Genomic DNA, 16,649 nt, shown 5'->3' on the forward strand with positions numbered 1-16,649 from the left:
AATATCAAAACAATTCAATATCGTGGTCTTTCCTAACGGAAATATACCGATATTTCGATTAGTTGAAATTCGATAATACATTTTATATTCTAATATGATGTATTTAATTATCAAAATAATATAACACCACTGAGAAGAGGTAAAGAGCCCCTGTGTATTCTGTACCTGAAACGTAATATATTGTGTATCAACCACCTTTAAAATTTTATACTAAATATAGACTATGTTAGTAAATACTTCCAAAAGAGGCATATAGAAGATCAAAGGAAGAAGAATAATAATTTTATACTGGTTCTAGGGAATATCTACCATGCTCATTGAATCCAGTACTTGTCAGACACAAAGTTTCATAAGCCAGGTCCTCTTTACTAGTTCTCCTTGGTATGTACACAGAGTTCACATAGCACAAACATCCAAAACATGTTCTCGGACATTTTACGGATGTTCCTCGGACATCTTCTCCTATCTGTGACGATATAAATATAATAATTCCTTTGCTACGTGCGAGTATTTATTCCACATTGAGTTATTATTCATGTACTTTTCGACATTACAATCGTGAACATTACACATATATACTGGAATGAATTATTCGATAGAGGTACTTTTGACTCAAAGCCTAATGGCTTGACTTCCTACGTATATAGTCCATAATGAATCGTACGTATGTGCAGATGCACCCTGTATACTATCTATCACCTCGAGTACTTAATTATTAATTAAGTATCACATATAACATTCTTAGTAACAATAATTCCCATTATATTTCCCATATATTTTGGAATGATCTTACGCATCAAGTATTGTTACACTATTGTATGCAGATCAACGTGTCTTCATCTTCGTCTAAAATGTGTAGAAGATATAAAAATTACAATAAAATAAACTAGACAAAATTATCGTTTCACGAGATGATCAATAGGTGGCGGCACCACGTATAAATATAAGACAAACATAAGAAGGTTCCATCCGACCTAAATAGGCCAAGTCTTATGAAATTCGAATCACAAATTAAATATTAATTAATACATACGTACGATTGATTTTAGATTGGAAGCTTATATATAATGTATGTGTATATATATATATATATACACCTCGAGAAAATATATGAATATTATGGAAATATATAGCTTAAGTATACATATGGATCGAAGATAAAAATATAATTTCAATAGAACATCTCATAGTAACATTCAATATGTCGAGTTTTTCTTTTTCCTTTTTTATATTTTTTTTTGTATACTTCCTTCTTTAACGCTTTAGGCATTCGCGTGATATGTTTAACTTTCCCTTATCGAGTTTAGTTTTAATATAGGAAACATCAAGATTTTTGATATACGATCAACACGCAGAGGTTGCACGGCTGCGATCGGAACTTCTGTGTGTCTAGGAATTTTTGTTTTCTCTAGTGATTAGTATAATTTTTTTTAACTTTTCACCAAATAGTTGTACACGCGTCTATACTAATTATTATTTTTAATAACTTTAGTATCCATATTCCCCTCGCGAGGGCTGTTAATGGACGCGGTTTTTTTATTTTGATATAAAGTATATTAAATTCCGAATTCAAGAAGATAAAATATAACTAGTCCGCAGTCTCTATACATCAGAGATACGAACACTAGGTCTCTTTGTGCTCTCATTTTTTTTCCGTGCATCCTCCATTTTGCGATACTTGCTTTGTGCATATAGCTTCACAATAAATTTACTTAATTATCGACAATTTCCTAGAGAGTAACGATGTCACTCTGATATGTGTTGTATTATTCAGTCGCAACAATGAAAAAATGGAAGCCGTGTCGCGTTTCGCATTTTTATCCGTTTTTAGGGCATTTCTTCCTTTTTCATATTTTCTCCCCTTCATTTTTATATATTCTTTACCTAGCGCATAATTTATCTTTACCGCATTCCACGCGCGCCACGGACGGAAGGTAAAGCTTTAAACGTGATTAAGAAAACGTAATCGACGTACATATCTAAGTTCACGACAACTAAGTAGACATTTTCTCCTTTTATGTCGATGCAGTAATAGTAGTCGACCTCGATCGGATTCCATAAAATTGAATTACTTTAGGCAAAGGTTGCTCGCTTAAAGATGCGATTTCCTTGATTGGTAATTCGCTTCTCACCGGATGTGTACTGTATGATTGATTTTATCTGATCTGTAGCAACGGGACCAATGCAGACCAGAGGATCCTTGAAGTAAGAACAGACCTGTGTGAGAAAAAATATTAATTACTTCAATTAATATTAAAATTAGATAATTATTAAGTAAATTACTTTCATACAATTTTTCATTGTATACTACTAATTTCAAAAATATATATAGATATACATACTTTTCGTGGCACTTGTCGATGACGTCTCTGAAGTTGGCAGCACAATCCCCGACCGATGTCACATTCGCCAGACATGGTGCATTCTTCACCTGCACATTATCAGTTAGTTAATGCCCATTGAATGTTATGTATACGGATAGTCACTTTTATATTTCTTATAGTCTATCCTTACTGTATTGCTTATTAGATGTTACAGGTGGTTGACAAGAGCGTGATTCTCCGCCAGCGACGTCGGCACACATAAGACCAGTTTCACAGTCATTATCTCTTCTGCACAGTTCGCCCTGTTTCAGTCCGTAGGGAAAGATGCAAGTACCAACCACTGAGAAAAATAAATAAATAAAGAAAGATATGTATTTCGATGCAGTAATAGTACATTTTGTACCAATATAAAGTTACCTCCATCGACGTTAACGCATACAGAACCTGGACAGCAGTGTTCATTGATTACACATCGTCTACCGTAGCAAGGTTCCTCTGTTTCTTCTTCCGCAGCCTTTCCATAGGCACTTTCATAGCCTCCGGATAATTGTCGCTAAATTACAAAAATTAAATTATTAATACAATACAATAGTGTGGTACTAATTTTTAATTATGTAATAAAATTACCTGTAAATATGGTGACCTGCTCAAGTATCCTCCGTGACTCCCATAACCAAGATTAGAAAGCATTTCAGGGCTAAAGCGATTAAATAGACCACCCCATGCATCAGCTTCATATATAATGCTGAAAAAAGCTACGAGTACTAACATCGTACCGAAATTTATCTTCGCCATCTTGAAAAAGTGTTCTTTTTTTACTGTTAACAGGCTCCTGGAAAGTATTCAGAGAGAAATATAAATGTTATTTTATTTGAACTATTTTCCAGACAATCTTTTCCACACTTACAATACCGTTCACGCCCAAGATGACTTTTATGCCTTATCAGATGTTATCTAAACGCCGTTTGCCGATGGACAATGAGTCAGAAAATCCTGCAGACTCGAAAAGTCAACTCTAAATTTGATTCAGCAATGCTCAGGAAGTTATTAAGCCTTCTATGGGGTTTAGAAGAGGACTGAGTGCCAGAGGGACCTTCTTCACCGATCTATACTCCTACGCTATTCCGACTCCCACTGTGCAAGCTTTTTGTTGCACGCATGCGTCAGATTTTTCGCTTTCCGGAGGAAGTTAAATTATTAGCTTCTCTCTCCCTTTCTTTCTCTCCCCCTGATTCGCACCTTTTTGATCTTTTCGAGGTACCTCAAATATGCAATCTTACTTAAAAAAATAATGGGCGTTTCCGTTAGCTTTCCAATGATAAAAAAAAGTGCAACAACAAATAATTCATTACTCGAAAAACAATATATTGTGAGTCAAATAAAACAAAAAATGTTCTATATTGCTTTAAGCACATGAAATAATAAAAAAGCTTTATTTAAGATGTAATTTCAGTGTCGGATGAAACTCTCGCTTCTCTTCTCTATCCTCGTCCCTTTATTTTATCCAACTCTCTCTTGCTCGTATTGATCCAAAGTGGCTCGCGTTCCTATTGGCTGGCAAACGAAAGGTTTCACCATACATGTGTATGTACATATATATTATACATATGTCTACGCGGCGATATTGCATATTGTTTTAACTATATGGTATAACTTATGTACGACGCCAACACCCCATATATGTTATAACCACCTGTCTATCTAAATACCAAAGTACGCTTTAAATACATAATCCACCTGAACGCACATGAATGCGTGATTTACTTACGTCAGGCAGTACATACGTGGGTTCGACCAACCCACGTATGAGGGGATGAGGCTGTGTAAAGGGTCAAGGGTGATTCAATATCGGATCAAGGGAATCAAGCCCATTTTTTAACAAGGAAATATAAGGAACATAAAACCAGTCTAACTATACTCGTATAAAAATATGTTTAATAAATAATGGCTAAAAAAGAAAAATAAATAAGGCGCTATATATATATATAATATCTATAGAGACGTATGCACTTCATAGGTATATACACGTGTCATAAGGTCATTTATGATAGCGACCTTAGTTAGGTCGTACCCTAAGTGCACTCATAAATGGAATTGTTCCTTGATATCGTTTTTATCAAAAAAACGGCATTGTGGTTCGTAATAAATTAGTCTTCTTTTGTACATTTATACAGGAGAGGCTGTATCAACCCTTCATTGAGTTATCAAGGGAATCACCTCTCATTCATCAGACTCCAGTGATGCTATGGAGCCATGGCTTGAAGAAAGTGGTCTTCATGTAGACACCAGGTAAGTATGGTGCTGCGCATTTTATTCCATGAGAAACGGTACCCACGAGAACCCATCTACCATCAGGACGTTCCATCACCAGTGGCCCGCCGCTATCGCCCTTTATGAAAAATAAAAACGATAATGGATGAGTAAGGTCTGGAACTCTGGTCGTAAAGGGAAACTGTCTCTTAGAGAGCCCTATTCAGTATCCGCAGTTATTCTTATAGTGCTACTTAAATAGACGATGATACAACAGTAGAAAGTAATACGAGACCTCACAAGAGTCCTTTTGACCATTGGCGTATCCTGCGCACAGGAAACTGTCTAGAATACGCTTCGGATGTTCAGCGATCTGGAACATTTCCTGACAGACCGAATTCTCCATTATCGGTACTTGGACCTCTTGAAGAACCGATGGTACAGCACCCTCTTAAAATAAAAATTATGATTATTATTTATTTTTATAGTCAAATCTATACGGTGGAAGGCATTTTAGGAATTTTTTAGACATTCACTTACTGTATTTCAAACGTCCCCAGCCTGTTACTGTTGCCATCCTTCCAGTGAAATCTGCATTGTCATCTGGCATACAAATTGGCACAATGTGCGTGTCGAATTGAATTGGAGTTTCCAATTCCAAAAGTGCCAGGTCGTTCTCGAATGTTGCCGGATCGTAACCCCTGTTAACTATAACCCGGCGTACATTACGGGAAACGCTACGTTTCGGTTCTAACTCGCCGGATATGTCGAACTCGCCGAAAACAGCAACCAGAGAGGCTAAAAATCTGAAAAAAAAAAACATGTTATCTACCATATAAAATTATCTGTGTGACAATTAAAGAAATAAATAATAACATCTGATAATGCTTACCCAGGCTGACAATGCGCTGCAGTAACGACATATTTATTAGTGATAAGAACACCGCCACATTTATTTTTCGTGAAGAGTCCAAGCCATGTAGCCTCGCGTACTAATACCTGCCAAGGCCATTCGCCGAAACTAGCACGTTTCCCACCAACGATCCTTCCAGACTTGAATTGCGGTCTTATACCACATTCTGAAGAAAATCAAAAAACATCAAGTCCTTCTTCTTCGCCATCTACGCCAGTTATCACGAAGATAGACTATCTTCACCCACCTTTTTTAAAATCCGATGTAAAAGTAGCTTTCTCAGTTGTGGTAGAAAGGATGACGGAGGTCGAAGGTACTTCCTCTTCTTCGGTATCTTCAATCACAGCTACAGTGGGAACTGTAGGTTTCCTTGTAGGTTTTGTTCTCCTGGTAGTAGTCTGAGGTCTTTTCGTAGTTACAGTATGTGGTGTAGTTGGTCTAGGTCTCGTGGTTGTAGGTTTTCCTGGACGTACTGGTCTATCACCAGAAACAGGTCTGACCGTGGTACTAGAGAGTCGGGTCGGTGGTCTCCTGGTGGTTACTGGTCTCTTGGTAGTGACCTGAGAGGGTTTACTTGTTTGAGTTGGTCTCCGAACTGGTTTCCTGGTTGTACTAACAGCAGGACTGCTGGTTGTAGGCCTCCTCGTGACTGTCGGCGCGCTTATTGGGGCTAAGGAAGTATTTCTCTTGTTGTACACGACATCCTTGAGGTCGTCGAAGTTTTCTTGAAGAGACTCGACGATCTTATTGACAAATACGTCTACTTTGTTGGTCAAGACATCGTCCTCAATGAATGCCGGTGTCGGTATTTCGTTCTCGCTTACTAATTCGATGTCAGGATAACCAGTATTATTAAAAGTCTCCACCAGGGTAGGTTTTTCTTGCTGAGATGCCGATACTGAGAAATTGAGATTGGGATTCCTTACTGGTGGGAAATTTATAAGATCATTAGGTGCTGCTGTCTCTTCCTCACACGGAGATGGACTGGTCATGGTAATGATGTTATCGACTGCTAAAGGATCCTTTAAGATGATTGTGTTATCCGAGTTTATGTTATCTTGAGGCCAATTGAAATTTGGATTCGATGGTTTCAGGTGAAAACTGGGCTTCCCCGACCAACTTGATAAAGTTGTCCACATGGTTGTTGGTCTTTTGGTAACACTGTTAGGATTCTTTGTAGTTACTAACTCGTAGTCTGTATCATCATTAGTTATTATAGCTCCTGGAGTGACTTGACTCTGCGATACTGAGGGCTTACTACTAGTACTGTCCTTTAGGTTGACACTGATGTAACTAGTAGATACTACATGATTGTCATTACTTGCTGTATTACTTGTAGAGATAAATGTACTAATATTATGAGTTATCGTTGTGGAGCCACTAGGTTTCTTTGTAACTCCAGGTTTGGTTGACCCAACAGGTCGTCTTGTTGATGTTTTTTGGGTCGTTGCTGTTGTAAATTCAGTTCCCAATGGTCCAAGTACTATAACGGTTGGTGCTGGTGGATTGGTAGACGGTCTGGTTGAGTATGATAAACTACTAGTGTCAAAAGTACCTTGAGTACCCGATGGTCTAGAGGAATATGTGTTTGGGAACAGGACTTGAGGATTACTTGAACTTCCAGTAGCTTCGGTAGGCACAGTTTCATAATTATAATAAGTCGCCTGTCCTGGCTTATAGAAAGTGTATGGAAATTCAGTAGTTGTTGTTGATGGTCTGGTAGACGGTCTAGTGGAAGGTCTACCTGAAGGCTTTAATGAGGACAGTTTAATGATAGAAGGTTTAGAAGTTTCATCAACACTTATCCAAGTGTGAATAGGACTGTTGTTCTGAGATATAACTTGAGCATCAGAGATAGAAGTAGTATCATTCAAAATAGATATTATGTGATTAATTGAAATTTCTTCATGATCTAATACATCATCCTTCTTATTTCCAGACTGCGCATCATATGTAATAGTAGGTACTCTAATCAACTCTTCCTTTTTATCAACGGTAGTAGACATAGGCGTAGTAGATTCTGTCCTGAGTGTTGAAGAGCCAGAACTAACTCTTAAGTTTCCTGTACTTGCTGTGAAGACCGGTTTCGTAGTAACAGAAGTTTTCTGATTGGAAGTAATTGCCATTGAACTCGTGGACTTCTGAGTAATTGCCGACGGCTTCTCGGTGCTCGAGATCTTTTGAGTGACACTAGGTAACCAGGTACTAGCTGTGATTTTGTGAGTGGGAGCTTGATTTTTCTCTCCAGTAGTTCCTTGAGTCATTGATGAATTGGAGATTGTCTGCGAGGAACCATTTTGATTTTGAATTGGTTTCTTCTCATGGGTACCAGCACTCCCGTCGATATTAGGTTTAAAAAGTTCATCAGGATTATGAGTCTCATTAAGAGTGGCACCATATTCATTGAGAAGAATAGTATCCGCCATGCTATGATTATTATGACTCAAACCCTGAGAGAAAAGTGCAGGAAGTTGATCAACAGGGTCAGCAATCTGTAAAACTTGATCTGGACTGAGAAGAGTAGTGACTGGATTAATTGCTGAAGTGTCTTGATGGTCTTGAATATCATTATTAGAGTCCGAGTGGGTTAATAATCCTGGAAGCCTAAGATCATCTAGGATTCCTTGCTGATCTAAGAGTACTGGGAAATCCTGTTCCAAATGGCTGAAGTCAACTTGAGATGGAACCTGCGGCTTTGCTGCATTTTCATCGGTATCCGTGTAATGACCAGGATGGTGAGGTGGCACAATAGTTGAAGATGAGGTCCTGGTATTCGAAACTGTCTTAGTACCACTAGTAGAACCGGAAGTATCCATTCCAACAGGTGTTCCATCGGGATTCAATAAAATCGGTATGTCTGGTACATGATCGATCTCATGAAGATTCAACAAATCTTCCGTGCTTGCTTCTTTGTCCATCGTCTCTTCATTAGCTTGTTTAATTGGCAATTGACAACAAGCACCAAATAAAAATCCATCCATACAAGCACCAACTACTTCACCGTTGCGTCTGGAGCACTCATAATTGAACATACATACAGCTGGTTGGTCCGACTTGATCGTCGAAGGGTTTGTAGGTTGGCACACCTTAGGAACTATCCGGTATCCACCAAAGAGTTTCCTACCTATAACATAACATAACAGTGGCTCCATAAAAATCCATGACATTTACCTTGATATTATACATGAAAGCGCATGCATGAATGATCAACAATATATCCCAACAAGATCACCGAACACGGAAGTTACCAACGGTCATTTTCTACAGGACATTTAATTTCTTTTCGTACACTTTATAATACAAAAGGTTCGTTTAAAAAAATTCTCACACGCCACCAACAAACTTGATATTGAATTTGAAAAGGAATCGTATTTCGTATTCAGGTTGGAAGCGGAAAGTCTCATGTATTCCCTGTCTCCTCAAAGCCTTATGAGACGGATGGCTCATTGTTATTCAATTCGCGGATCGATGAATTACGATCAAGAGAAACCTGTCCTCTGTCTGGGGCAGTCGACGCGGTCGGCGGCTATGCCATGTGTCGGCAGTGAGGCAGTCGCCAGGAAAACGAGATTCTCTGGGCTGGGAAAGATTTTTCATTGCAGTTCAACCGGCAATGAGGCAACGAATAAAAAACTCAATCCGTTAAATGTGGAACTAGTTTCAAAACACGCGCATCAGTCAGTTGTATGTCATATTCTTGTACATGTACACATATATATGTATAGATTCTATTTGGGGTTAGGCTCCATAGAGTGGGACTCGTTCATTTAAGCTAACAATGTTATTTGTAAAGAAAACTAAACCTTAGGAATTCTAGCACTGGAGTTCTAGCCTACCTTAACTCAATGTAGCCATTGCCAAGCCCACCATAGATCCAAGTTTCTAATATTGAAATTTCTTTTTCGAAAATTTAGTATGAAAGACTTCTTTATGACACCAGAAACATTTCTTACACCAGGAGTTTTTTCAGGCCCGTCCTGGTAAGTATCAATGCGTATCACAAAATTTTTTTAAGAACTCGTCTTTATTTATACCTATATATTTGAAGATGCGGTATTCAGAAGTATTACATTGATTAAAGTTTGATCTTATTTCTGCTACAAAACCCCCGCACGTAACGCAATACTCCTAAATCGTCCTGTATAATACATATAGATGTTACTTCGTATGTATACTGATCATCTCGTGATTATAAAGATACCATTCACATCGATTTTTCCAAAATTTCTCCAACGTCAGGTACTCGGAACAGTGAAAGGTTGCTTTAGTCTTTTACATCCTTCTTTGTGTTTGGAAGTCCAAGGCCTGATTTTATTTTTTTTAAACTTTATGGTATTTTTTTACTAAAGTTATCAATTTTTGTATATACATATATATATATATATATACTATATATATATATATACTATATATATATATATATATACTCCTACAAGCACGTAGATTTTACGTGTCCCTGAGACTGTGTGCATATTCCCAATACAATGACCTGCTCTATGAAATCGTCATCATATGCGTCCTTCTAGCCTTTATGTATACACATGTGTATGAGTACAATACCTACCGAATGCTTCCGTATACACTACAAATACCGTTGGCGAAATCGTGTCACCATTTAAAAATGATCTCACGAGGTGAAATTAATTGATCGATTAGTCATTAAGGTATTGTGGCCCTGAACCTGGTGTATACTTTCTTTTTTGTAACGTCAGCTGTAAACTTTTATTATTATTATTATTATATTATACATCGATTACACGAGGGATTTCCCGGACGGAAATTTTGTATGGACGTTAATTAGTATAACATGATTGATTAATTTCTAATGAATTGACAGAAATTCATGTTGTTATTACCCCTACTATGTGGTAGATAAGAAACCGTGTAAGCATATGTGGTGGCCAGAAACATCAGCAGCAGGCAGATACTTTTCCTGGGAGCCATCTGTAAAAAAAAATAATTATTTGTTAAAAATAATTAGCACACGAGAATAAGGAAAACTTTATAGAATATAATTAAATATTTAAATCAGTATAAATGCTAAAATTTTATATATCACTCTACAATGCAGTATTTTTATTCCAATCATATTGAATGACATAATAGAAGCAAAATCTCAGCATGTGATAGTGAGATATAGATTTAAAATACATATGTATTACGTAGTATATGCAGAATAGAGGTCATTTATTTTTATATCTTTTTTTAATTCTATAAATGCATATTTGATTGAACAATGTACATTTAATAATCGCACATGTAATCATGATTCACAGAAGATAATGTCGTAGAATAGCTATTGTGATTTTTATAGTAAACCCATTCATTCAGTAGAATCCTGAAAATCCATACTGCGTATATCGATACTCGCGTGCATTCTCGTGTATATATATATATACCAAGTATGTAAAAATTCCCGTTATTTGTCAGTTGTATGTATATACATGTGTATACACATATATGCTATGACATGTATGAAGGATGCTAAACTGTAGTGAGATTGAGACAGAGAAATGTTGAAAAATGAAAAGAAGAGATAGGAATTCAAAAAATTAAGGAAAGAAGAATAAATAAAAGAAAACACAAAAAGGACCAATTGTGAGACCAGAAATGACTACATGGATAAGTAAAAAAAGAGTCAGCGATGAATGATTGAAGGTTAACAAAGAGAAACGGTGTTGTACCAGTTCAATAATCTCGCTTCTACGAGAAATACAGGTAACCCAGTTACCAATTGTCTATTTTACACATTATTATTCCTCTGCATGTCTTTTACTAGGACGTCAAAGCCACCTGAATAAATTTCGACTACGAATTTCTGTAGAGCCTAGTGAAGTACTTAACTTCCTGTTATAGAGATTTTTCGGGACACCTAGAACCCGGTTATCGTGAACGTTCGTCTCATTCTTCGCGTGTAGTTTCTGTCGCCCTGATGCCATGTTCGATAAATTTCTGTGAACTTTAGTTCATGAAGTCTTGTATTTATATTTCGTATCAGCCAGCTAAATATAGATACATGCATACGAGCGAATGAAATTGAATGAATTTTAAGAAACGCATGTGAACTTCCTTGTGCGCGCATCAATATTTATTTACTCCAAAGAACGTGTGAACATTCATTTTACACGCCTAAGTATTTCTGAGAATTTATTCACACCGTAGTGCCGGGAAATTTGAATTTCACCTTTCACCCTTAGTTTCGTGTTTAAACATACCCATTAAGCTAATTGTTAGATAGCACTTATGAAGCACTGAAATGAAGAGCTTGAACGCAATATACAGCTATATATGCTTCTTTTGTAGTTTATTTATCATACATATATTTACATATGTATTATATATATATATGTATATGGTACGGAACACTTTCCTTGAAACAGTTTCGTTTCGTCTGCAATGTTCTCTAGTTTCAAACAGCAAGATTATTATAATACGGTCATCGATTCTAGTTGAGCGATATATATATAATACTGAATAAACAAAGAATCAGATCAGTGTTAACATATTGAAATACAAGTCGAATAAAAGTAAATAAAAAGATAAAAATTGCAAAGAGTCTAACTAAAATAAAACGTCGATCATGCAGCCAGTGCAAACTGCCGATTCCGTTATAACCGAGCGACTCTCGTATTACATATCTTCAGGTTCTTCAAGCTTTTGCTTTTCCATTCTTCTTTCACAGCATATACGTAACAGCGTGGGATACGTGTGTATACGTTTACAATGGTATACATATATATGGTATTTACTAAGTCACTAACCACCTGATCAGATGAGGGAGCTCCTTCCTGGAGCTAACGCAATCGGGTAACTGTTCGACTCTTTTTAGTGTCTCTGTGAGAGATCTGTTATCTTCGAGACGATAGAAAGAGATAAAATAGGTTTAAAAAATTGTAGGGACAACCAAAATTTGAGATAAATTATATATCACTAAAATATGGTACGGTAATTATGAGTATGGCCTTTGGCAAACTTTCGCCCTGAATTCCTATCGATACTACGTCATGTTTCTCCGAGAATCCAGTTTTTTAAATTTTTACTGGAACCTTTTTACTTATCTTTCTCGCACAGTAATTCGTCTACCTTTGAGATAACGCTGGAAAAATATCTCACCACTTCTTGTTCTTCCTGAGTTATTGAATCGTTACAAAAATTTGTACGTGTTCCTGAACATTGGATTTTAAAGACTTGACTAACGATATATACCACACGTACACCAAATATTGCAGATGTACATTGGAGAAAGCTTAGTTCGGTCGTCTAGATTATCGTATCTGGGTGACCCGATTGCTCCGTCTCGGAATGACTTCCTCGTCATGGTGAACTCAAAAAAACGAAATTACCTTCTGCAACTGACTTCTCAATTGAATTTTATGCCTATATTAATTGTTTGCTTATACAATTTTCTGCATCTCCATTACTTAAGTACTTCATTTTTTTTTATTGATCCTGGTACACATACTCCTTTAGACACTTGTACTATAATATCACAAACTCCAGAGGAATATAGCACTGTCAGGTCATCCGATAAGTAATGCGATATTTTTTAACATTGCACAAATAGCTGTAATAAGCATTACTAATAAGATATCCTGATAGTAACCAATTCCATTTATCCAAAACAAGCTCGTCTCAAAACGCCACTGTTCTAACTTTTAATCGTACAAGTTAAAGCAGTGAGCAAGCAGTGAGTTAACTATACGAATTAACGAGTCCATTGGAACGGTGGCAAAGCTGGTGCGCGTCGTCAACCGTTACGAAGGCTTAACATAGTCATCGCATACCTAAGTTGTATATATATATATATATATGAATTTTCCTTAGACATATAGTATGTTTCTTTGAAATAGAACCGAGGAAAAAACATGCGTAGAGGGTGAATAAAAGAATGCAGATGATGAAAGATGATTACAACGAAATAAATTATCTATGTCAGATAAGAGTAATGATGGCGGTATATAAAAAATGTTTTGTACTTTATATAACTATATATGTATATACATATATATACATATATGTTCAGTTGCAACCGATTATCACAGATATTAGAAATGAAACTCATAGAAAACTACGACGCATGATGATAAAAATATTATGCGGAGGCAGCAGAGCGTACAAAATGGTCACCCATACTCAAACGCCTCGTTTACTCTGGGCCAAAGGCACCAACACAGCTTTCTCCAGATTTCATGGCGAGATTACCTTCCGCATGATCGTGACCGATTCTCGATCACGCCCTGGTTCCGGTATAATGTGTTATAATGCGTGTATATCTAGACCCACGCGAAATCACTTATTCAGCTATCGCGAGATTACGGTAGGAAGTAATGCATCGTGGAGTAGGTATTACGATCTTGGTATAATTAGATTAAGACTCGTTATAAAAAAAATAGATGGATAAGGTGTATAATAATAGGTATGTGATAAATTTGATAATGTCTTACCGTGACAGGTGTTTCTTCTATATATTATTTTTTCCACAATCAAAAACCGTGCATCACGTATGACTTTATTTTCATTAATAATCAGTCCTCTGATTCTTGATTAAGATCCACGAGGTATTGAACGGTACTTTTGAAATCACCAGGTAGAAGTCTCTAACAAATAACACTATTGATCCGACAATGCACAACGTACAGAAAATATTATTATTAATATTAAATCAATCGTCACGTGCAGCTGTTGTTCAATTGGTTGAACAAATATTTATTCAGTATCACAAGCTTGTTCTTCACACTTTAGTTCGTACTTTTAATTTTCCCGTGATTAACCTCCGGATGATCGGATCAATAGTATATCGAACACGAATATGGATATTTATCGATATGACACTAGCAGATATACCTGTAAGTCTTGTATCCTACAGGATAAACTAGGAGTCCTCGTGCGCCATCGACCGATCACTAACTATCTACTATTCATCCATCCGGTTGGTTAAGTGGATGGTACCTGTCTGGCAGAGTACTCGTGATATGGCATGGCATGTGCTGGAATTGCATGGTAAAGTCATAAGAGTCTGTTACAGTAGAGGTGGTCATGGTAGCTGGTGGTGGCGGTCACAGGAACAGTGGTAGTGGAGACTAAACCAAAAGGTGGTGGGTACTGGAAAAAGAAAGAAGGGATGAGTCCTTACGGATCGGCAAACGAGTAAAAGAATGAACGGTATAGTATATAGAGTGAGGGAAGAGCTAAAGAGAAAGAATTAAGAAAGAGAAGTTTGTCGGCGAGGTGAAGAAGGGGGAGCAGAAGTAGCGTCATGGCGAAGGGTCAGGAGGAGTAAGGAGTGGAGAAAGCAAAGTGGGTCAGTGGCCAGGTCACGTGGAAGAAGGGGCCCAGCATGCACGATAGCGACACACTGTCCTACTGAAGGGGGTCCGTTCATTGAGTCGCCATCTTCCATATATTGTAGTACATAGATTGAGTAGCATTGGATCCCTTGTGGAAGATTGAAAATCTAATCTCGGTCCTTAGATTAATTTTAGGTTAGGTTAGGAACTATTATAGTTAGAAGTACATAACTGTAAAGTGAATTGGAACAGTGTCGTTGTCGCACACGAATGAACGCGTCTTTGTAAGGGGCCTTGGGTGGAAACCTGCTAGTCAATCGAAGACAGGTTTCACGGAAAGGATATATTTGCATTCGATATTTCAATGGGGATAATGTGACCGGACCGAGTTTCACCTGGTTGTGAAGTCCTGACAGGAATTGCACCTCTTTGCCTTCTGCATTACCCCATTCTCGTCATCGTATTCTCGTGACTAACCACGTTATTTTATGTCAGGTTAGGTACCCGAGCGTAGATCGTTCCTAGCCAAAAGTTCAACCTAGGTGTGCTTTAATCAATAACGGTCCTTATTCGAACATCATATCTCTTTTGCCCATCCTCACACTGAACAGGAAATCCTGTGACGATCATTTGCTATGATGATATAGTCTGAATACTTTGATTAAATTAGTATGAATTATATATAGAGTTATTAGCGAATTAGCATTCGGCTATATATATTGTACAAAAGTGGACCCATGAACTTGGGTAATAAGAATTTTTGAAGGTCCTATTTAAAAAGGCCCTGGCCTGAAGCTATTAGTACACTACGGCAATCAATAACGGAGTCAATGCCCCGGAGCTCTAGGATGATCGAACAGAACCAGATATTTTCTAAAGGTGTCCCGGCCAGGGGAGCGTTAATTGGGTTCCTGGGAGGAGTTTTCCTAGCATCTTCGATCGGTACTGAATACGAATGCTGGTCGGTGTCTTTTGCACTCTTTCTTTCTTGCCCCTGGGTACTTACATATCTCTCATTTCTTGTTCTTTCTCTCTCTCTCACACACACACACACACACACACACACACACACACACAATGTCTGTCTACCTAGTGCAAAGCAACAACCAACAACCTGCTTGTAGGTAACTGGGTCTTTGCACAATTTCCATCGAACCTGGATTAGCGGACGTTTTTCTCCAATCATTTTTCATACCAGCACCAGATATTTCGATGAAGTAGGGACTTTTCCGATTTATAGATACGAATACCGACCTGAGTGCACATTCTCTACTATTTCAAAGAACTGGGTCATCTCACATAACATTATAAGAAGCTTCATTTAGTTTCGGTGTAGATTTTAAATGGGCGCGTCTCGAATCTTTATGATAATGCACTATCATCATCGAAGGACTGACACAGGCGTCTATTTTCATCAATATCCACTTGCACTGCCTCAAGCGAGTTAGGTATGGCGCGATCCTAGTTGAAATCTCTTGAGAAACTAGGTAAAAACACTGTCTTCGCATCCCGTAAACCATAATCCTGTAATCTCCCAGAGTCAAGAAGAAGCCATTTCTGTTCCTGGGGGATGAAGTCTGCACCATTTCAGTTTGACCTCAGATCACTATGTCGAAGTAGGTCAAATCGTGAGCCGCTTGCCATAGACATTCCACGATAATAGATTGATCATTCTCTAATATCATTTTAAGTAACATTAATACAACTTTACAAATTACCTAATACCTAATAATGACAATGAACGCCCCATCAGTGTCTATCATGCATTAACCTGTCTGTCCAATTTAAAAAGATGATCCGCGTCATGAAATATATGATATTCAATTGTCATATGACCTAGAGACGTGACCCTATCAAATTTCACCGAAAGGTGGA

General features: G+C 37.5%; 2 protein-coding genes across 3 annotated transcripts; both read right to left on the bottom strand.

Moving 5' to 3' along the window:
* Positions 1–345: 345 nt before the first annotated feature.
* Positions 346–3,457, bottom strand: LOC107272218 (prohormone-3). The gene is made up of 6 exons (XM_015749145.2): positions 3,232–3,457; positions 2,952–3,156; positions 2,742–2,877; positions 2,515–2,664; positions 2,343–2,431; positions 346–2,217 (listed from the first exon to the last, which is right to left on the bottom strand). The coding sequence occupies exons 2-6, from the start codon at positions 3,117–3,119 to the stop codon at positions 2,074–2,076; spliced, it is 687 nt and encodes a 228-aa protein (XP_015604631.1). The 5' UTR covers positions 3,120–3,156; positions 3,232–3,457; the 3' UTR covers positions 346–2,073.
* Positions 3,458–4,237: 780 nt separating this feature from the next.
* Positions 4,238–14,462, bottom strand: LOC107272221 (mucin-5AC). 2 transcript variants are annotated; one of them, XM_015749150.2, is made up of 7 exons: positions 13,932–14,462; positions 10,344–10,431; positions 5,735–8,611; positions 5,467–5,653; positions 5,115–5,380; positions 4,870–5,024; positions 4,238–4,713 (listed from the first exon to the last, which is right to left on the bottom strand). In XM_015749150.2, exons 2-7 carry the CDS (start codon positions 10,429–10,431, stop codon positions 4,552–4,554), a joined length of 3,735 nt encoding a protein of 1,244 aa, XP_015604636.1. In that variant the 5' UTR covers positions 13,932–14,462; the 3' UTR covers positions 4,238–4,551. The 2 variants fall into 2 exon arrangements, with proteins under 2 accessions (XP_015604636.1, XP_015604637.1); XM_015749151.2 differs by having other exon boundaries at positions 14,332–14,451.
* Positions 14,463–16,649: the final 2,187 nt, after the last annotated feature.

This window comes from Cephus cinctus, unplaced genomic scaffold (genome assembly GCF_000341935.2).
Source record: "Cephus cinctus unplaced genomic scaffold, Ccin1 Ccin1_scaffold1137, whole genome shotgun sequence".
In the NCBI taxonomy this organism is placed as follows: Eukaryota; Metazoa; Arthropoda; class Insecta; order Hymenoptera; family Cephidae; genus Cephus; species Cephus cinctus.